The following is a 21,495-nucleotide window of genomic DNA, read 5'->3' on the forward strand; positions in this document are numbered from 1 at the left end:
TCCCCTTTCTCTCCCTTCCCTCCCTCCCCCTTCTCCTCCCCAATCCCCCCATGACCCCCGCCTCCCAAAGTCTAAAAGTATCTTCTTGAATGGCATTGAAATCTTAAACCTTGTTAAGCAGGAAAAAATTGGGCATTATTTGCTCCAGTAGTCAATAACAAGGGAAATTTGTCCACCACTAATTACTGGCAGGAATAGTAAACATGTTCCGAGTTCTCTCCTCTTCCGAGATGTAGGAAGATAATGCAAATCATGTGAGCACCTTGATGCTTTGTAAAGCAGATAGAAGGTAGTGCAGTAACACACATTATTAACGATCTAAAATAATGAATGCTAACTCTAACGATATCAAAATTTTGAGATAGCTTCTTTATCTGCTGTGATATTGCACATAAGAAAGACCAATTTCTGGAATATGCGGTTACCTACTGCACTAAAAAGAGAACTTGAAAGCACCTGCATTTGAATCAGTAACTGATTCCCAGAATGAAAGTTTCTTCTTCTGGATCTTTTTATCTTCTGCTTTTGATAGCAGGTCATCAACAATTCCAGGAAAAGATGCCTCAATGGCTTTCTTGAATTTTTCATACAAATTCACCCGGTCTCTTGTTCCAGAAACAATCATGCAAGCATTTGGCTTCTTTAGAAAATCCAAAACATTCAATAAATTCCTTCTGCAAGAGAAAGTAGAATACAGTTAAAACAGAGAGAGAGAGAGAGAGAGATACGGCAAAAGAATAAAATGATAATTCTTGGGGATGCAAGTTGAAAGGCTACGGAATTTCACAGAACAGATACAAAAAGAGCTCCAAGTTTGCTGATTAGAAGTTATCATACCAAACATCACAATGATGGTGATGCATCATCATGCTTTTATCTTTTCTCACTAGATCATTGTTGCAAATAGAGTTACAACCAAGTGGTATGAATTCTCATCAAAACAAAGAAACCTGTCCACCAGCAGACGTAGCAGTCATAGCAGGAGATGCTTAATAGCTCAAATTTGTAAGATTAGTCTGTATTAAACAATCACCAACCAACAGTATCAAGAATTGAGAAATCTGAAGCATTTAGCTATACTCATGAGAAGCAATAAATATCACTACAGGTCGTGAAAATTGCAGGTGCAAAGAGGGTTTCATAGCCTATACCTATCTGTAATGAGACACAATTTATCTGTCCTGTATGAAAAGACTGCTAACACCCAATTAGACAGAAAGCACCTTCAGCACTAGTTATATCCTTTATTTGACATTTGGAGAATGGATTTCAAAACAGAGATGCAACCTGGTATGCCCCTTCAATCACAAGAATTAGTTTCTTTCTTTAGAAGTGATTATGGTCGCAACAAGTAACAAAAAGGTAAATTAGGAAACAGTTTGCATGTGTAGGCTAAGATTAATACACTGTTGTGTAATCATCTTCTGTTCATCCTCCCCAGAGCCACAACACGGAGCACCCAAATTACAGATTCTCATTCCTCACTGGAATTTCTCCAGCCTGTTTTGAATGAGGTTTCACCGGTAAAGAATGTTGCAAAAACTCACAAAAAAAATGACACTTTAGTTCTTTTGCTGATTTCATGTACAAAGTCATTCCTCCATATGATCTTAATCTGATTACACATATACAAGGCTGCTCTTCCTTAAGGTCTATACATTTCACAAGAGTTCAGGCCACATAGCCTTCTAAAGGAACATTTTACAATAGTTAGGGGTAGGTTATCACAAAACGGTCATTTGCCAATCAATGGGTCACATGAAAAATTAGGGTACCTTAAAAAGCTAATATTTAGTAAGATACAACAAAGCATACATAATCTTAAAATACCAAATATAAGATATGATCTCATTGCCTGTTAGGATCCACAAAAATCAAGGAGAAATGAATTCATTCATGAGATAAATTGCGCCGCACCCACTTAGACACTGACAAGGAAACTAAGCATAATTACTCCAACACAGAATATGCAAAGAAATATGAACAGACCTGCTAACAAAATTCTGTGTAATGGCAATGGAGTCCTCAAGGTTGATAACCAAATGCCACCATCCATTGGGCACAAAGATAACTTCTCCAGCCTTACAAACACACTCAATGGGCTTCTTTTTCCAACTTCTTGTTTCATTATAAAAGTTCATGAACCACTCTATTATTGAAACAGGACAGGCCACTTCCACTCCATCTGGGCTTGGATGCACTCCTGGTGGCACCACATCAGGGGGGAATAAAATCCATTTCTTTGATCCCTTAATCACCGCATTCCAAGCAGATGTGGAATTAGGATCAATGTGGAATGATGAACCAGAACCAGCAGGTCCGATAATTATCCATCGATAATCCGGCCTCTCATCCCCCAAAACACTAAATAAATCTTCACTGAAATACACTGGAACTTCGTAGTCCAAGCCTAAATTTGGAACTTTCCGTGCAAATCTGGGATCAAACAGATACAATGGCCTTTCTTCCTTGGCGAGATCAGAGTACCTAAAATACTCCTCAAGCTTCATTTCCACAGGCCCAACTGAAAATTGAACATTACCACATAACTCGATCAAATAATTCCTGTCCCACTTGTCCAACGCAGCCCAATTTTCTAAACACCCTTCCAATAAAACTGGCTTATTCGGTTCCTCAAATCTTGACACAAATTCTTCAACAGAAATTCCCTTGGCTCGTACTATATTATCCCTTTCAAGCCATTCAGGTTTCATTTCAAGATTAGCACAAAGCCAACTCTGAAACAAGTAGTCAGAATAGAAGTCCCTAACATTCAAACCCGAATTTAAAATTTCAAAAGACGGCCTAATTGCACTGACATAAGTAGATTTCCAAGTCTCGTAGAACAGAAAGCCACCTTTACAAGTTTCCAAAACAATATTCCTCCAAAGGGGTTCATGGTTACAGAAAACATACAAAGACTTGCTCACAGTTGATAAGACACCTAAATGAGTACCTCCCAAAAGGCCTAAAATTTCAAGTACAAGTTCGTCAGTTAATGACCGTAGATTACCGAGGCCTGAATTTCTTGAATTGTGCGAAGAAGGGCTAAAGTACAGATTGCCCAGTGGTTGAACTCCGTGAGAATTTGATGGTGCTGAGGCCTTCAGGCTGAAACCTTCTGCACTATCATCACCGACTTTTTCTTTTTCCAGCTCATGGAGTATGTCAGCTTCAGGTTTTCTTGAAGCAAAGATATGGTTTCTTGAAACAGAGCATTGCTTCTTCCAAGCAGTTTTCTGCTTGATGTTTCTCTTTCTCTTGTGGGTTTGGGCTATCAGATTCTTGGCGCCGCGCATTGTATCAGATGGTGGCCGAGCAAGGATGAATTAGGAGGATTAGGCAGTAGCATTTAGCCGCCAACAAAGAGAAAATGTCTTGGCCACGAGACCAAAGGGTTCAAGAGAATCAGGATTCGAAGCACAAATAATTCATTAATTTCCTTGATTTACTCCTGCTGCGCTTCAGAATTTATTAAAGAAAGGGAAAAGGAAAAAAGAAAATGAATTTCTTCCATAGGTCCTATGCATAAATGACGGATTTTCCCAAAAAAAAAATGTAAATAGTAGACAATTAGGATTAACCGAGTTGTCAAAGGTAAATTAGTTAGGGATTTAAAATGTAAAAAACAAACAATTAGGTAAGCAAAGTTTCGGTTCGATTCACACTAGTAGTGTACTGTCACCATGCCATTGAAAAATCTTTGTTTTAGCTTTGGGAGTTTTTGAAGCTCCTCCTATTTGGATTGCTATTTTTAAGAATTTTCATAAAAAAAAAATAATGTAGTGATTTGATATATGTGGGATAAAAAAATGATTGAAAAATAGGTTCACGAAAAACATAAAAAATTTTTGGTGAAAAATTGCAATCCAAAATTTCTTAGGATTATACCGCAATAATCCTTTTTGAGAGACATATTTGTAAGATAAAAAAGAATGGTTGGAAAAACGAAAAATAATTAAAATCATTATTTTTCTTTTTCAATTGAGCCCTACGTGACCTTCTTCTTTCTCTTCTTCTTCCTTTTTTTAATTTTTGGTTGCAATATTGTCCTCACGTGACATTGGTGATATTAATTCTTTGATAACACTAGGTAAACCACTAAACCTCATAGGTGCCAAGATTAACGGTCCATGCATATGCACTAGTCGCGCTTTGTGAGTATGGTAAACGGTCAGCCCTCCGACAACGGCATTTGACATTAACATATGGTACAATAGTCTGACATGGACATTAGTTTGTAGACTCAACGGAGGAAATTGTTAAGAACCATACGAGTAACATTTTTTTTTTTTTTGGAAAGGGAATCAGTAAAACCCTCAAGGGCACTCAGTAAGATTGTCAGAAGTGAGGGGGTATTGATTCTCTTTACAAAATTTTACTTGGATTTGAAAGCATTTTCTTAATAAATTTCCCAATTAATTTTTTACTTTACATAAATCCTAGCTAAACAAATTACAACAATCAATGCAATTCACACGAGAGAGAGAAAGAAAGGAGAGGGAGCGGGGAGGAAGCTAATACCAGGCTGACAAGGTAAAGTGACCCGCCTCCATCAAGTTAAAATGAAAACTACACGGGAGTATTTTCAAGAAAAAAGTAGGCAATCGTAGTTGATTGACAAATCTTACACAATCCATACTGTACAGAAGCAAACCTACAGGACAAATAATTCGAGCTACACTTCAAACCAATGAACAACATGCCCACAAGGCCAGACCGTAATGAAATTTTTGCTGAGTTAACCAACAAAAATTGTTGAATTCCAAGATATCAAGTGGATAGGCGAAAAAAAACTGCACAAACAACTCGAGCCGAATTTTACAGTATCACGAATCCAGAACAGGGAAAGTGAAAATCTGAAAGGAGCAACTGTAATGAAATTCCACTCTATGTTCAAATTGATGAGCAAAGGCTCAGAAGATGGACCGCTATACTTGTGTGCTTGAAAGACATCTCCACCGTCCTACAGGAGGTGCCTTATCTAAAAGCATTAACAACCCCGCATCATTGGCCGACAATCCAAACATGTACCTGGAAACAAAACGTAGAAGAATTAGACAAAATTACCAAGAAAAGAGAAAGTTGCATTCAAAGTGCACTTCAAAGACTCAGAAGTGGGTTAGCTCTAACCATCCATCACTATCTCCCATTAAAACATCTGTCAGTCAACAATTACCCCTTTGTACTAATTACATAAAACAGGAAGAAGTACCGGTTAAAACAATGAGTTCTGCCTGTCAACAGCGTTCTAAGTTGTCATATACATTGTCTTTGGAATGTAGTTTCATTTGTGCTTGTACAGAAATATTCATCAAGCAAGAATTGTCTTTTTAGCCATCAGATAGAAGATGAGCTTTTTAACAAGGGTCATTAAATTGGTGTCAGCAAATTCATGTTACACAGATTGCTCGTATAAAACTGCACTAAAGGCTTGTGGGAAGCAGATGCTAAAAGGTATGAAATGTCAACACCTTATGTCTGTTAAATGTATGTAACCACACATCTGAGTAATTGACAAACTGTAACCATCAGATCCTAAGAGCAAGTCAGATACTTGTCATTAGCATGGTTTGCCACATTTAAGGAAATTTTTGTTAGCATAAGCACAAATATGGTAACTTTAGCAATACAACTACGCAGAAGAAATAGTCATAAAAGATGAGAACAAAACTCTAGGTTATAAGAAGTCATTAACATCTTCCTAAACAATATACTCACTTGCATCGGCGTGCTTTCCTTTTCCAGAAAACGAAGGATACAATCCACTGGACATGAACAACAAGTAACAGTTGGTCAGCAATTGTTGATAACACAACGTGACAGACATTACTTTGATTATATACTAAACAGGCCTTGGTTTTATAGAATTATCCTGTGCGCACATCTATTCAAATGTCAGTCAATTTCATCATGAGTTCCCCAAGAAATTCTAAAAACCTTAAAAATCCCAAGCAAAATACAGTAGTGATCTTGAAAAAGCTTGGACAAAGTTCAAAAGCTCAAATAGAGAATCACAACTGAAATGTGCAAGCCAATGCCTAGGTTGTGAAGTGAGAGCAGAAAAGATATGGCAAATAATGAGCTATTGGTCATGATTTACATTAATAACTAAAGATTAAATGAATACCAAGAATACAATTCAAGAAGAAAGTTTCCACAAAACTCCAAATTATGGATGTCCATTGCCACTTAGTCTAGATACTTTCTTAGCACTAATTTGAACCCAATAACTTAGGAAATAAATCTGTAATCAAATGGTTACATCTGTAACTCATACCTTTACACTGCCTGAAAATATGCTACTTTTCAGGAAAGACAGCTTTAAGTCTCACAGGTGATGACACATGAAATATACAAATATAAACAAGGTAAGAAAGAAACAAGAAACTAAATTCTGGATCTTGGGCACTCAACCTGTAAAATTTCAATTCAAAGCGACTGGCGGTAGAAGTTTCAGCCCAACAAAATAATTAACTATTTAAGCCCCAAAAAGCAAAAAGAATAAAGCAATACTAATGTATCCACTACCATCAAAGTTTTCTCTATATCAATCATATCTGAAGAATTGAAGAGACACTGATAGGAGAACTGAATAAGACTTCTTCTGAAAAAACAGAATAATAAAAGAAATTATGCAGGAGTCGAGAGAAAACTTCTGTATTCATAGCAAACTATTTAGGAGCCCTGCTGCAACCTTGACAGCACATAGAATAAAGAAAAAATTGGCAGTTGCCTTTCACAATCTTATGGGTTAGTTTAGCCACCTGAAAAGAAAAAAAAAATCTTATGGTCTAGTTTGGATGATTGAATTATTAGTAATTGTAATACTACCTTTTACTTCATATTCTTGGAATAAGAAGTATCTACCGGAGATGAATATAGTGACTCCTTTATTCCTAAGTTACATATAGCTTTACTAAAACCATGTTAAGACAGCTCCGGTTAGGATATCCAAAGATGTTTCAACAACTGTTTGAGAAACTATTCACAACTCCGAAAACTACTAATCCCCTAGCTCCTAATTCCAAGAAGAATGATATCACCTGATCAGACTGTGAACCAAATGAGCCCTAAATATCCAAGCTAATATCAATGTTTTCCTCAATAAGATATCCCCAGTGTTGGCAAGATGACAGGAAGTTAGCCGTCAAGAAAAGGAGTTCAAAAGGTATTGAAGTATTTGACATGATAAAGAGCATGGCTTTCATCTAATCAAGAATCACTGGAAAAAGACTGCAAAGGAAAAAAGAAAAGACCACATGAAGAAGACTAAATAATGAAGAAAAAGGACCTATGTTGGACAGAACAAATATGCAACACATACTAACGACCAAATAACTCAACTAGAAAAAATAAAAAAAAGCTCATCAATGGAAGCATTATACTCTACCTTGAATAGTGAGATGAAGGAAAAGCTCCCGATCAAAGATGGCTTCTTGACAGGTGGCCTTCGCACTGGTGGCATTTCTTTGCACAGATTCTGCGCTATCTCCTTCAAAAGTACCAACTGAGCTTTATCTGTCCTCATAGAGATTATTGCCTGCCTCATCGATTCTCTATCAGCCTCAAGTGCTTGAAGTCTCATATAGAGCTTCTGTATCTCGGGGTCAACCATATTGGTATTCGCCAACGATCCCCTAGGAGTTTCCATATAATCATCACCAATTGCAGCAGAAGCCTTGGGTTCTTTGACACCATTACATTGGGGTGCCCCAGGATGAACAGAATCAATTGTGTAAACTCTATCGCTCATGTCATCTCCGATATCTGAGGCATTATCAACCTTCCTCAAATTAGAAAGTTCCTCTGGATGCAGATATTCTGTCTTCCTAAAGCTCCCACCAAACCGTGGAGAATCCATGGAAAAATCTGGACCCACTTCTCTAACATTTGCAGAGAATGAATTAGAACTATCAGTTGAGAACTTCCTCAAGTGTTTAGGCCGCCTTGGAGAATGACCAACTATGACCTTTTCAAGCACATTTTTTGTACCGAAAAATTCCCCTTCAGGCTGATTATTCCTCGGACTTTTCTCCAATTGATTGATGCGATGCTCTAAATCCTTCAACTGATCCCGAGAACGTGGAGTTTCTCCAAATGCATATTTCTCGACATCCACAGATTCATTATCGGGTTCAAAATAAACCTGATTTTCATTCAAATTGCATTTAAGAGGGGGGTAATCATATGCGGGAAACTCAAACTGTCCATCAAGGTTCTCAATGATGCTGTTACTTCGGGTCATGGAGCCATTCCCCAATTTGTCTCCATCAGCCTCAGCTTCTGTGAGCCCATAACTCATCATTCTGTGTTTATACATTTGCACCTCACAGGTGAGTGATTGAATAGCCTGCTCTCTCTTGTAAAGCAAATCCTCCATTGCCAAGATCTCGTGCTGGTCATGTGCCATTTTCTCCTCTGCAAACCTCTTGAATTGGCGAGCCTCCATCTGAATCTCCGCCTTCTCCCTCTGCAGCCTCAAGATCATCGACATAGCCTCATTGGCAGCAGATGAAGCCGCATTCCTCTCCTCCTCCAACTCCACTGAAAGGTCCTGAATGTTCTGCTGTTGGCTGGCAACCATCTCACGCAGCGCAGCACATTCATTTTCCATCTCAATACGAGCATTTTGAGGTATAATAAACCCTGGAATCACAAATTTGTTACCCCCTTCGTCATATTCATCAAATTTTCGCTTGACGGAACGTAGCATGGTCCCAGAGAATGACCTGTTCATGATCGGCGAACAACTACACCCACAATCGCAACAATTTACCAAACTTGTGGACGGCTTCGTATCCATAGCTCGACGAACATTCAATCTCAATATCTCAGTCCTCCAGTTTCAAATTCAAAGTTTCCCAATGAGACGTTTGTAATGTATATAGCTATCAAAGTTGTTCATATACGTAAATGGAAAAATATATATATATTCTTCACACAGCAGAATTTCCGAACCCTCCCTCTGGAAAATCATATGTAAATCTCCCCCGTCGCCAATCCCGCGTTCAATTCGCGAACTTATTATTGTTTCATATCAAATCAACCAAAAAAAGGACAATGATATCCTGCAGAATTTAAACAAAATCCATGAATTATATTAACAAGCCCTAGTTTACACGATTATAAACGTATAATGAGGGAGAGAAAGACAATAGGGAATTGGGAGGGTTACCTGGTAAAAGTTGGAAGCTGAGAGCCGGAGCTAAAAATTTCCCGGGAAAACGAATTTTCTGTATAGTGTTATATGTTTCAGTTCGTTTTCCAGGGAAAATTGAGGATCGTTTTTTTTTTTTTTTTTGGGAGGGAGGGGGGGGGGTGAGATCCCCGAAGACCAGGGAAAATATGAAAGGTCGGAAAAGAAAATTTCCCCGGTGGTGGTTGGAAATTTGGGGAAGCGACGAGGGAAACAAAAATAAATTGAGAGGGAGAGTGGAACAAAAAAATAAAATTACAAAAAAAAAAAAGAAGTGTAGCCTGGAGAGAAAGAGAATTTGAAACCCTAGTTTTTTTTTTTTTTTTTTTTGGGGTTTGTTATTCAAATTTTTTCATTTTTTTTTCTTCGGATATGCTTCGTGTGTCGTGAAGAAAGAAATGATTATTGTTGGAATGTTTTTGTGAGGGAGAACTTGTTTGGTGCAGGGAGAGAAAAGTAAAAGAGGTGAGAGTTCGGTTAAATGAGGGGTAAATAGGGAAATGAGAGCATCGGGGGGCTGTTAATTTTGGGAGGGAGGAAGAATATTTGACGGATTCTACAACAGAAATAGCGTGATAATTGCGCAGCTGTGTCTAATTTTGTCCGTGATCATTATTCATTCCTAATTCCCGCCATATTTTTGCAGTGATTGAGTTTTGTTTCATCATGTGACCATGATTGCAATTTGTGAGCCTTGGACATTGGTATTATACGCCGTACCAACACCCCTGTCCCCCCCCCCCCCCCAAACCACCACCACCACCACCACCACCACCACCATCACACGAAGAAAAAAGAACAACTTCAATTTGGAATTATAAGGCAATCAAGATTCAATACATAGTTAAGTACAAGAAAATTCAAAACTTGAAAGTTTGACTGGATGATCGAAGTAAATATAAATATCTTAGTTGGATTGTGATTTTTCACAGAAAAATTTTGATATTTTTTGTGAAAGTATTTTTTAATTATTTTTTTGTTTCAAACATACCAAATTGTTACGGTATATATTTCTATAAAAACTCCTAAAAATAACAATTCAAACCGGATAATTTGTTAAAGGAAGAATCTGCTGTGTCTTCTTTCTTGCTTTGGAGTTCAACTGGATCTTGTTATATGTCAGCATGTAGACTGTAAACTCCGGCCAAAACGCTCTTGACTACAATCCAAAAGTACTCTCTGTTTTCAATAGATTCAACCACTTGCTAACAAATGGAGTAGTAAATAGTACGATCGGGTATGATGCTGACTAACCAAATCTCTTTTGTTTCTTTATATATCATGAAGATGAACGCTTTTATTGACGAAAAAGTAGGAGATAACCATTGTTGCATTTTTCCGACCGGATAATAAAAGCCTCTAAGCCAGGGTGAACCATGCCATGTCATAATCACTTCTTTTTCTTGACCGATGCTTGCACGTTTGTTGATAAAAGCAATTGCAAAAGCAAGAACTAGAAAACAGAGAAGTGGCCCTCAATTCCGGTGTGCTTAATTAAGATAATCATTCATTAGTGAAGTAGCACTACTGCCACTTCTTCTATGGCCCAATCACTAGTTGTAATTGCTAACAAAAGTTTCAAAGAACATGCATGGATTGGAGGGACGAGGACCCTACTTGCAGCTTTCTAAAACAGGCATCGGCGTCAATGGTGCTTTTTAGGTTAGACTTTTAATTAAGGAAAAATGAATTGGATAGCACAAAAAACGTAACTACAGTACTGCGTTACTTTTCTGATGGAGGTTGGCCGGATATTACAATTGGCTCCCTCCACTGTCGCTGTAGGGATGGTCTCGCAACATCACTTTGATTAGAAAACGTGGAGTGGAGGAATTCAGTCTCTTGGTCTTGGATCATTCATTATTCAACTTTAATAGCTGCCTTTTTGCTAGGCAATTAACTCACGAGGAAGCAAATGCTTTGGGCTTATCAAGTTTCTTGGTTAGAAGTAGTAATTAATATACACTACTTCCCATCATCTGGGCACCAAAAGTGAAAAGAAAACGAGGATAGCCATCATGTTAGCCACCGAAAACGGAGAAATGACAAAATCTTCAAATGAAACGAGATACAAACAGCTTCCTACCAAATCCCAGTTTCCGCGACCCAGCATTTCTGACAATGCCTTGAAACTTTTTCTAAACAAATTGAAGCCCATTTCTTTCAACGGCCAATTTAAGAGCTCCACCCCGGTCCTTCGTTTTAAGCTGCCACTCCGGCCCGGGGATATTTGTGAAGCTTCCTATTCGGGGTGCCTGTACCAACTGCTGAATGAAGAAAACTAAATGCGGCAAGTTTCAGTTCGAGACTAGTTGGCAGGAAAATAAGGATACATTGACATCATACAGTTCAAAACAATCTCGGCAGGATACTAGGGATACCTTCACAACAATCTTGGTTGTAGCCTGTAGGTAACCAGTTCTTGCTGGACTGCAACGCTACCAACCAACCAAAGCATGTAATGAACTCAAAGACGGGCTTGTACGGATATCTGGATCACGCGCAGTCTCGTAAAGAATGCCAAAGGACCGTAACCCTGGTTTTGAGGAAATCTTATCCGACATAGATGTGCCAATGCATTCAAGCGGGGGAAAAAAAGAAAGAACAAAAAACTATGTGCCACGAAGATAATGAACGCAGGTTGTTTCACGTTAGACATCAAAATGTTGAGCGGTTGAGGGAATAGCATATTCAAGAATCAAGATGCAATAAAGAAGCTGGAGTTACAAAGCATTATAATATATGACAAATCGATCAAATTTTTCCAATGAGGTGATCCAAGTGTCATGTGATCCTTAAGTGAACACTTTGAGCAGGAAAAGAATACTGATTGAGAAGACAATTAGATCGACGGAAGGGAAATGCTTTCTGAATCAGGCAGCACTATGCATGCAGTTTCCCAATAATTCACCAGACCCAAAAAATAATAATAATAATCATGCTTTGTACTGGAGCTTCAAAGTCGTAGCCTCACCCAAAACTTCTGTCTCTACCCTTGCCTTCTAAAACATGGCAACATTTTCATTCAGGGGCACAACTAGAATCATAGTTCAACATTTGTCGAAGTTCTGAGAGCATGAGCCAAACAATTTCCAAAGGGCCACCTTTGATGGATGTCCAAAATTTAACACCATTTACTCGAGAATCACTTTCAAGTGCTTATACTCCAGTAGAATTTCTAAAGAGTCTAGAAAGGCCGTAGCCCATCAAACCCCCAGGCATCTGCTCCATGTTCAAGCAGCACGAATTTTTTATCAGTCTGCAGGAAACCAATAAGCCCATAAAGAAGAATGATGCAGAATGAAGCATCATACATAAAGCCGTGAGATTACCTCATCCCACGTTGGGGCTTTCCTTCTCAGTTCAATCCAACAATCTGCAGTAGAACATCTTGCCTAGGAATCTCATTCAGCCTGAGCCTGAAAAATTCACATAATTGAGCACATTTATATGTACGCTAAGGTCAACTCTATAACCCTATGTATGATCAGACATTACCAGCTTTGCTCTAAGCATTTGACACTCAGCAACAGCAGCATCATAGGCCTCAGCCATTGACTCATAGTCAGAACGCCGAACAAGCAGTATATCTGGATGGTGGGCAGCCTATAAAGAGAATACAGTACTATAAAGAGGCACCCAGAAAAGGAAAGACCTTGGCCCCAAAAGAAAAGAGAATACAACCCAACAGAAAAGGCTCACCACCCAATGGGATAATACTTTGGCCCCAGTTTCAACACCACCCAGAAACCGACTCAGATCAACAATCTTTCCAACTGAGTGAACAGCGAACCATGAGGAGTAGTCTACATCTTCATCCATCACAAGATTATCAGCTGGTCTCCCTACACCTATCTCATCCTCTGGTGTTAGATCATTGGTACCATGCATCCTGTCTGGAGGTGGGAGAGGGACTCGACAGGGAAAACCTAATTGCCGCCTACACCTCTCTCCAAGATAGTATTCCCAGGTGTCGATGCTCTCAAAAGGGGCCCGCTTCTGGGCTAGAGACATTGCCTGTACCATGTCAGTTGAACCAAATTCTGAACTTGCTAAATAAGGTTGCCAGGTAACCTGACATTGAAGACACAAGAAAATGAGCAGGAAACTAAATGGAAATAAGCTGACTCAGAGCACAAGAAAAACCAACCTGAGCCTCTTCAATGTAGTCCAACTGGCAACGGGCAGCAAAGAGGTCAGAGAAGTCAGCAGAGGACAGAATATTAGGACAACTCCAGCGAATGGCTCTTGGAAACACATCAGCCTCGACAATATTTGGGCGAAAGATATCCAAGTACTCAAAAGCCCAGAACTATATGAAAAATTAAGATTAAAAACACAGGTTCAAAAAGAAATGAAGAATAATAACAGCATCAAGCAAATAAACTTTTGAAGATTACCAGGAGAAAAGGCCAGAAGCCTGTAAAGGCTCCTGTCTCTCCAGTGACCTTTCTCCTCATCCCAGCAAGAAATGCTGCAAACGTGATTGCAGCCCAGTTGTAGTTTCCAACCTCATCAATATGCTCCAGATATTTGACAAGCTGATGATTAATGACAGATCGATTGTTGTTAAAGAAACAACTAGCAACAACATAAAGGAACAGGCGGCGGAACATCACTGACTTTGCTTCATTATTTGCAGGGGCCATCTTTACCTCCTCTATGGTAGGTGTGATGCTACTAAGACGAATCTTTCCCTCTGTGACAGCTGCACTCTCAACTCCAAGAAGTTCCAGAGCTTTACTCATCTCAAATTGATGATTAAACCTAATAGATTCACCTTTAAATTGCAAGCCAGTAACCATCGCCCAGTCAACAGGCGTTGGACCTATTTCACAGCAGGGTAGGTGAATTGTATTCGTCTCACTAAACCACCTCTCCATTAAGGCCACAAGATATGCTTGTGGTATGTGCACAGGATCAATCTTTAGAAAATCTCCAAATCCAGCTGCACCAAAAAGTTCCTTGTACTGGTCATGTGCTTGACGATACAATCCCAGTGCAGTAGGCCAAGCGCCCCGAAAATTAAGATTTTGGGTTAAAGTACCCTGTAATAAGGCAAACTATAAGTATGTGAACACAAAGTTAAAATGCTAAAATTCTGCTTAAAAGTCTATCTTTTCACCCGTCCAAGCCTTGCATATATTGAAGGGTGCTTTCCCAGATTATGAAGCAGTGGTGTATCAGGGATGCCTCTCTGCTCAGGTGGTATAACATCTTCGGTAACCTTCTTTGAGGGCTTTCTCTTCTTCAGTCCTGAAACTTCGCCATTAGCTTTTTCTGAACCAAGATCCTGGCCAGATGTAGACTCATCTCCACAGGACCGTTTCCTATTTCCTTGACGCCCTCTTCGTCCTCTACTTCTTTTGTTCTCGGAGACAATGCTAGTTGACATAATCCTTACAAAAGTGTCAAGGCACAAAGAACAAAATTTAATTTGGTAACAAAAACGTGTCAAGGCACATTGATTTTACAGTCATCCAGTAATAAGACAAAACAAAGCTCAGTTTTGTATCTTCCAATCAAAGGGAAATAAAACATAACAGATATATACTCAAACATCACAGCTCAAACATCCATAATTATTTGTGAAGGAAAGTTTATCCAAAGGATGTGGATTTGAGCATGCTCGGGTTCAAATTTAATTACCCCAAAACAAAAAGGAAAAGGAAAATTGCAGAATTTCCAGATGCAAGAGCAAGGAAAAGTTTAATGAGTAATCGCAGAATGTACTTCTAGAGCATCTTAATACAAGTAATAAAGGACGAATGCAAAGGACGTTGCACAATCAATACTATTACTAGTATCAGTTCGTGAAAAAAAAATCCAAAAAAAAATACAGCTCTGCTTGGAGTGACCGTAGACCTAATTCCTATACATAATTACCCTAAATAAAATATTTATTCGCCAAAATACTCCTAAACTGTAATGATTTGTCTTTGTGTAGGTATTGTGCGTGGATAGTGTGTGTGTGTGTGTGAGAGAGAGAGAGAGAGAGAAGAAGAAGAAGAAGAAGAAAGAGAATTACATATGATGGGGACATATAGGCAGCTTCAGCTGCTGGTGTCACTTCCACCACCGCCGGTCTGACTGCGCAAGTAGAGAGGAACCAGAAATCCAGTGGGAATCGGAAGAAATGGAGGGAGAACCGAAATGTCTACGAACAAGATCCCAAAGAAACCCGACTCACCGGTCTACTTTTGTTACCCCTTTTGTAGTTTGTAGTTTGTAGTCGGTATCACTTGGGCTACAGCCCCCATCACGTCATGGCTCACATTTCTTGTTAAGAGTTTTCTATTCTACAAATGGATAGGCAATGGTAAGACTAAACAAATGGATAGGCAATGGTAGAAATGTTTTTTTTTTCAATCTGAACGGATCCAACTTAAAAAAAAAAAAAAAAAAAATCTGAACGGATCAAAATCCAAACCAACATATATGGTTTCTTTCTGGATAAAATACATTAAACCCCGTATGATTTGCTTTTGTACACCAAACTCCCTCACTATTTAAAAATACCTATATAAACTTCTTGTGCCATGGACATCTTTGGAAAATGAATGAAAATTATCCAAGTTGACGGAAAGATGTAAAATTTCAATACTAACCCTGTTTTCAAAATGTACCAATAATTAATTTAGGATTTAGTTGTTATTTTACTAAATTTCTTAATTCATTGGAGAACAAAAAGTAAATTAAGGAGCTAAATTGAAATTTTAAAAAGATTTCGTCTTTTCCAACCTTCCTTCCTACGCGCTGGGAACACTAATGCCTTTGAGAGGGTGAGTGGCTTGGGCAGATTTGAGAGGCTTTATCAGGGGTCATGGAGATTTGGGTTTCTGCTTGTAGTTGCACCAGAAGGGAAAGGAGAAAAAAATGAAAAAAAAAAAGAAGAAGAAAAAAGAAAAAAGCATAAAAATATAAAATAGCAAATTGTCTTTGATATATTGCTACCACACTCGCTCGCTTGTGCAGCGTGTGTAACTCACCTTTCGTCAAATTGGATGATTTCGGTCCATTTTTCAAAGAAGTCCAAAATATAGGTGGTTTATTTGAGTATTTTTAAATAATAAGGAGATTTCGTGTATAATAAGTAAATCAAAGGGAAATTTAGTGTATTTTACCCTCTCTTTCTTCAACTTGAAAGTAGAAACCCAACATCATGGTTACCCTTTTCACAGCAAGTAGAAAGACAAGTTTATGGAAGCACATAACTAAGGTGTAGCAAAGAAAATGCCACTCAAATTCACTACTCTTTAAACACTTGAATGTCTTAAATTAACTAGTTAAACCAAGATTAAACAAGATTTATCCATTCTTTACTATCCAAATGCGGCTCAAATTTGAATTTTTAATCCATCAATTCGTTGTAATTTACATATATGATTTATTATCTCCTCATTCCCAGTCTTCAACATCTTTGCAAATGCCCAATGCAGGCAAATAGTGCAAAATCAGCGGAACTTACTTCAAACATAACATTTTCTCGCAAAGGGCAGGAGAAGTTTGTGGACTATTTGTACATGTCTAAATTAGTTAATTGGAGCTTTCAGACATGAAATTCTTGACAATCTGAACCACATTCTGGGACTCTCCGAAGTAAGGATAAGATGTGAAGAAGCCATGCTGTTTTCCCTTAAACTCGACATACTTAACGTTATTATTTAAACTTTTCATCCTCTTTGCGTAATCTTCCACCCTATCTTTTAAGATTTCATCCCCACCAACGAGCACCAAGAAGGGATCCAAGCTCAAACCTTCTAGGCTCGGGCTCTTAGGTCCAAATGGGTTCACCAACGGGTGGTCTCTATCAGCTCCATTCGGCATTGCCAGCCTCCAAAACCTGCAACCCCTCAAACTGATTTTACTATGTATATATTCATACAACCATGCACACATATATATATATATATATATATGATGAATATCGAAATAACTAAGCTAAATTCTTGTGGGAATATCATTTGTTTCGTACATTTCAGGATGAGAGCACGTTACATCCCTTTCCAGTTCCAGCTAGGCAAAAATGCCGACTCAAAAAATGAAAAACTAGATGGAAAAAGAAGTTAATATATCGCTCATGACGAACTAAGGACTGAATGAAGTGCCCTTTGTTGTTTTCTAGCTCACACCAAAAAAAAAAAAAAAAAAAAAAGATTTGATAATCGCATGATGTGCTTGTGCATGTACGAGCCAAGAGCTTGGCTAATCGCATTTTGAAAATCCACTGATAATGTCTCAAGGAATATATTAATTCTTTCCTTGCCCTTACGAGATAAAAATCTCTCTTATTAGTTGGAATACTTCTCTTTTTTGTTCTAATTAACTGATTGGCTTTTATTTGCATCAGTATGCAACTTTAATGGAAATTTTCCTACAACGAATGTTAGTCAGCAAACTAAAAACTTGAGAACAACGTCGATAGAGAAGTATTTGATATTGAAAGTCAACCGTTTCATGTACGTATATATAATATTTGTCTTATAAAATGTTATCTTCTAAGCTACGTACTACTGATCTCTGTCCATGAGTACTAATTATATCTGTTAGGTAAAGGATTTGGGGCAGTACATTTGATAGAAATTATTTATACATTTGCTAATATTTTTTTTTTAAACACTCAACGGTGAAACATGAAATACATATATTATAGCAAATTATACACAAAATGCTAAAATAACACAAAATTAGTATTTTGTGTTATACCAACCACTTTTTCTTTACTTTGACATCTCAATGAAGTCCGAAAAACGACTTCGATCATGACTTTTATTGGATCCTTTTAAAGGTGGATTGGATCTTACAAACTTCATTTCAAACAAGCTTATCCTTGAATATAAACAAGTTGAAGTTGAAATAGGGTATAGATAAATTATAGATAAGGTGTAAATAAATTGCAGTATGTTGTTAAACTTTTTTTTTTGAGATGACTGTTTTGTCCTTAAATAGAGTGAGACGGAACTTCAAAACATGTGAGCCCCAATATGAGGATTTGACTTTTTTTCAATAGATTTTCTTTCCATTTTTCATAATCCACACCTAGATGCAGGACACGTATCTTCATTTACAAGAAAAGAATATGATCATTTTAAATTTGACTAATTCTTATCCTTGTTAATAAATAAAGGTGTATGACACGTTCAAATATGTATTGTAGGAGATGAAAGGATAATCCATAGACAATGAGTCAAGTCGATTGGGTACCAAAGATAGATTTATACCTCAATTATGCTAGCTGACCGCAACTTAGATAAATTCGTACTCGAGTCTAAAGGCCTACACTACTACTACATATTCCGTTAACCTTCCAAGTATTGAATTTTGACATGATATCGTCCCCCAAATATGCGAAGAACGAAAGGTTCGGACTCGGCAAATTTTGTTGATCTTATTGCTTTCGTGTATAAAGTGTTACTATCATTTCATTTTGTCAGGCCAAAATTTCGGGTTTCATCATTGAGCACCAGATATTATCAATCAATTAGTTGAGTTGGCCGGGAAAAAAAACTCAACAAAACCACAAATACAAATGAATCGAACTCAAGTTCTTTTTTTCTTTTCTTTGGGTCCATTCATGGGAAGCAATTAGCATGGCACAATAACGATTTTATAGTGGCAGACATAATGGATAAGTCTAGGTTTCTTTTCCTTGAAAAACAAAAAAAGTATAAATAAATTAGAGGAGAAATGAAGCTATTGCGACAGATGATGGGAATTAGAACTTACTGGTCATAGATCTCCTGGCTCCAGAAGTCTTCTTTGGGACTCTCTTCTTCCGACTTGGTCCTGAAAACCCCTCCGAAGAATGGCGATAAGAGTATGTAACCACGTACTCTAATGGGACTTAACTCAAGCGAACCAGATCCAAGCTGAATAGCCAAATGATGAGCAATGTTTCCCCCAGAGGAATCACCGAATATGAAAACCCTGTCCACGTCAACCCCACCAATGTCAAACAACCACTTCTCATGATCGACCTCTCGACTTTCACGCAAAGCCTGGGCTTGAAGAAACTTGAGGGCTGTAACAGCATCTTCTAAGGCTGCCGGAAGCCGGTCCTCTGGAGCCAACCGATAATAGGGGCAGATAATAAGGGCCTGAAGCCCAGAACAAAGGCTAAGGCAAGTGTTGTGTGCGTTTCTTGAAGTAAAACAGAAACCTCCTGCATGAAGGTAGTAAACTACAGGAAGATTCTTGCGGTACTCATTCTTGTTAGAGGAAGAATAGTAATGATTTTTGGGTTTGTATACGCGTTGTTGAAGATTGTTGTTAGAGTCAAAACAACAATCTTTCCAAATGGCTGAACCATCATCGTGGGTTTTCACTTGATGCTCTTTATGCGAGGTCCGAGAAATGGAGCCGTCGCTGTAGAGTTTGAGAACTCCGAAACAATCTTCTATTGCTTGTTGTGCGGTGGAGGAGGAAGAAGAAGAATCCATCTTCTGATCTGATGAGTGCAATAATGCAGGCTCATGACCAAGCAGATTCTTTTGTATATTTATTCAGAAGTCAGATTCTGGAAATTAAACTAATTTAGCAGTAGCATTCACTTAGCGTTGCAATGGCGTGGATTAGCTTTATTCCAGCCTGCATAAATTCGCGTATTAATTGGTCATTAGTTGACAGAATAATTTTAGCCACCTAAACTAAAGGCGTCTTTGATGTCATCTTTACTGAAAGCAATCCTTTTTCACTAAACTATCGTTTGAAAATTGTTGTTATCTTTTTTTGAAAAACAGACAAACGATAAAGTATATATAAGCTAAGCTTCAAGATAATCAACTAACATTTCTTAATTATTTAAACTAAATTCTTCAAGTACACTTTCATGCCTCTCATCCCCCTTCCCCCAACGATGTATCAAGTTTGTTCTGGCAGGCCAAGTGTTGCCTGCGGAGAAGACACTTGATACAATGACATAATCTCTAAGCTGAAGGAAAGTAATTAAAATGAAATCTATCAGGTTAAAATCTTAATTTCATGGGGAGATATATAATTGAGGTCTAGAGTTAGGTGATTGTTTTTATTTTGGCTTGTTATTTAGTTTCCTTAGAAAACCAAACACAACAAAATGATTTCTTTTGAGTTCTATCTTTTTGCCCCTAAAATAATTTATGCTCCAGCAGTGTCAACTCGCCCATTTTTTCTTTGGAAAAAAAAAAAAGAAACTCTTTCTCCTTTTGGGGTCTGTTGCTTTAAGGTGGAGAATAATGGACAGAGAATTTGAAGAAGCATACGTGCAGATTTTAAGGAGGAAAAAAAAACAAATGGTAAAATAAGGTCTGCCCAATTCCTACAAAGAAGATGAGAGACTTCCTTCCTGAACTTAGAGCAAGAAACACGCTGGCCGAAGAACTTGCACTACTAGCGTTCTAAATATAACTTTCTTGGCCGAAAGCCTGGAAAAGTTTACCAGACAAAGTACAAATTAATTGGAGGATGTAGATCCCAATTTTACACTAACTTATATTCTTTTTCATTTTTATTTTTTTATATAAATTAGAAGTTTTGAATCCAAAAACTCTTACTTGTGATTCCTCTCATTTTACCATCTAACTTAATCCTCTCTTATACTTACTTATATTTAACATACTAGAACTTGTCCAAAAAAAAAAAAAAAAACTACCAGTATAAGGAGGAGTGAATTTGTGGCTCAAAACTATGTGGTTAAGTTAACCTTAATCGATGTGATGGACTTTCTTCCTAATTTGCGTCAACCTCCTAGCGTAGCTGCGTAGTCCTCCACTCTCTCTCTCTCTCTCTCTGAAGTTCACAGCCACGAATCCACGGATTCTATTTCTAGGCTCAAAGGCCCAAAAGGGTTTTCTGAAAATGGGCCAAGCTTCACGGACCGCATTGGAAAGCACCAACGGCCTACAAAACCTATTACGCTAAATGGAAGGGAGAGAAAACTCGTGTGAGATGTGATCAATGGATGAGCAGAGCTCCAACATTTTCACTTTTTTTTTTTTTTTATTAATGTAAGGGAAAGGATTCGAACACGAGATCTCTCACTTATGTTTATACGACTCAATCCACCACTCTTCAACATCTTCACTTCAATCTCATTTGGTCACCACATACTACGGAAATATCCAAGAATAATACAGTACGTGCACTAGAAAGGAGAGACCCATGTTGGAATTTGGATCAAATCAATTCTCCAAAAGTATGCTGGATGAGGAGATTGAAGTTCTTTAGTGAAAAAAATAAGGCAAGTAGGTCAAGTGGAACATAATTATTTCTCATCAAAGGGAATAGCTAGGGCTTCTGTTTGATAAACCAATTGTATAAGC

The 21,495-nt window shown here is 38.0% G+C and overlaps 4 protein-coding genes across 7 annotated transcripts; all 4 read right to left on the bottom strand.

The window, feature by feature from the left end:
- Positions 1–155: 155 nt before the first annotated feature.
- On the bottom strand, positions 156–3,422 carry LOC113776280 (F-box protein At5g06550). The gene is made up of 2 exons (XM_027321403.1): positions 1,990–3,422; positions 156–674 (listed from the first exon to the last, which is right to left on the bottom strand). The coding sequence occupies exons 1-2, from the start codon at positions 3,297–3,299 to the stop codon at positions 434–436; spliced, it is 1,551 nt and encodes a 516-aa protein (XP_027177204.1). The 5' UTR covers positions 3,300–3,422; the 3' UTR covers positions 156–433.
- A 1,163-nt stretch (positions 3,423–4,585) lies between these two features.
- LOC113774967 (myosin-binding protein 7) lies at positions 4,586–9,281 on the bottom strand. The gene is made up of 4 exons (XM_027319641.1): positions 9,179–9,281; positions 7,394–9,071; positions 5,722–5,768; positions 4,586–5,034 (listed from the first exon to the last, which is right to left on the bottom strand). Exons 2-4 carry the CDS (start codon positions 8,804–8,806, stop codon positions 4,932–4,934), a joined length of 1,563 nt encoding a protein of 520 aa, XP_027175442.1. The 5' UTR covers positions 8,807–9,071; positions 9,179–9,281; the 3' UTR covers positions 4,586–4,931.
- A 2,546-nt stretch (positions 9,282–11,827) lies between these two features.
- Positions 11,828–15,369, bottom strand: LOC113774966 (protein MAIN-LIKE 1-like). Of its 4 annotated transcripts, XM_027319639.1 has the most exons (9): positions 15,228–15,369; positions 14,325–14,598; positions 13,855–14,247; positions 13,600–13,740; positions 13,350–13,511; positions 12,902–13,273; positions 12,698–12,805; positions 12,532–12,618; positions 11,828–12,458 (listed from the first exon to the last, which is right to left on the bottom strand). In XM_027319639.1, coding segments are annotated over exons 1-8 (1,467 nt in total). In that variant the 5' UTR covers positions 15,230–15,369; the 3' UTR covers positions 11,828–12,458; positions 12,532–12,603. The 4 variants fall into 4 exon arrangements, with proteins under 4 accessions (XP_027175440.1, XP_027175439.1, XP_027175437.1 ...); XM_027319638.1 differs by having other exon boundaries at positions 12,902–13,216; positions 13,600–14,247; XM_027319636.1 differs by having other exon boundaries at positions 13,600–14,247.
- A 1,366-nt stretch (positions 15,370–16,735) lies between these two features.
- On the bottom strand, positions 16,736–19,638 carry LOC113773464 (probable carboxylesterase 15). Its single transcript, XM_027318111.1, has 2 exons — positions 18,926–19,638; positions 16,736–17,042 (listed from the first exon to the last, which is right to left on the bottom strand). Exons 1-2 carry the CDS (start codon positions 19,636–19,638, stop codon positions 16,736–16,738), a joined length of 1,020 nt encoding a protein of 339 aa, XP_027173912.1.
- Between the last annotated feature and the right edge of the window lie 1,857 nt (positions 19,639–21,495).

This window comes from Coffea eugenioides, chromosome 6 (genome assembly GCF_003713205.1).
Source record: "Coffea eugenioides isolate CCC68of chromosome 6, Ceug_1.0, whole genome shotgun sequence".
Lineage (NCBI taxonomy): Eukaryota > Viridiplantae > Streptophyta > Magnoliopsida > Gentianales > Rubiaceae > Coffea > Coffea eugenioides.

What these genes read in the sequence shown, in the direction of transcription:
- LOC113776280 (XM_027321403.1), bottom strand. Translation starts at nt 3,299, where the DNA reads ATGCGCGGCGCCAAGAATCTGATAGCCCAAACCCACAAGAGAAAGAGA. An exon ending in ACACAGAATTTTGTTAGCAG is followed by an intron (nt 675 to 1,989) that starts GTCTGTTCATAT and finishes TTTCTCTTGCAG; the next exon opens with AAGGAATTTATTGAATGTTT.
- LOC113774967 (XM_027319641.1), bottom strand. Translation starts at nt 8,806, where the DNA reads ATGGATACGAAGCCGTCCACAAGTTTGGTAAATTGTTGCGATTGTGGG. An exon ending in CCTTCATCTCACTATTCAAG is followed by an intron (nt 5,769 to 7,393) that starts GTAGAGTATAAT and finishes GTTCATGTCCAG; the next exon opens with TGGATTGTATCCTTCGTTTT. An exon ending in AGGAAAGCACGCCGATGCAA is followed by an intron (nt 5,035 to 5,721) that starts GTGAGTATATTG and finishes TTTTGTTTCCAG; the next exon opens with GTACATGTTTGGATTGTCGG.
- LOC113774966 (XM_027319636.1), bottom strand. An exon ending in GCTTCTGGCCTTTTCTCCTG is followed by an intron (nt 13,512 to 13,599) that starts GTAATCTTCAAA and finishes TTTTTCATATAG; the next exon opens with TTCTGGGCTTTTGAGTACTT. An exon ending in ACTACATTGAAGAGGCTCAG is followed by an intron (nt 13,274 to 13,349) that starts GTTGGTTTTTCT and finishes CTTCAATGTCAG; the next exon opens with GTTACCTGGCAACCTTATTT.
- LOC113773464 (XM_027318111.1), bottom strand. Translation starts at nt 19,638, where the DNA reads ATGGATTCTTCTTCTTCCTCCTCCACCGCACAACAAGCAATAGAAGAT. An exon ending in AGCCAGGAGATCTATGACCA is followed by an intron (nt 17,043 to 18,925) that starts GTAAGTTCTAAT and finishes GAGGGGTTGCAG; the next exon opens with GTTTTGGAGGCTGGCAATGC.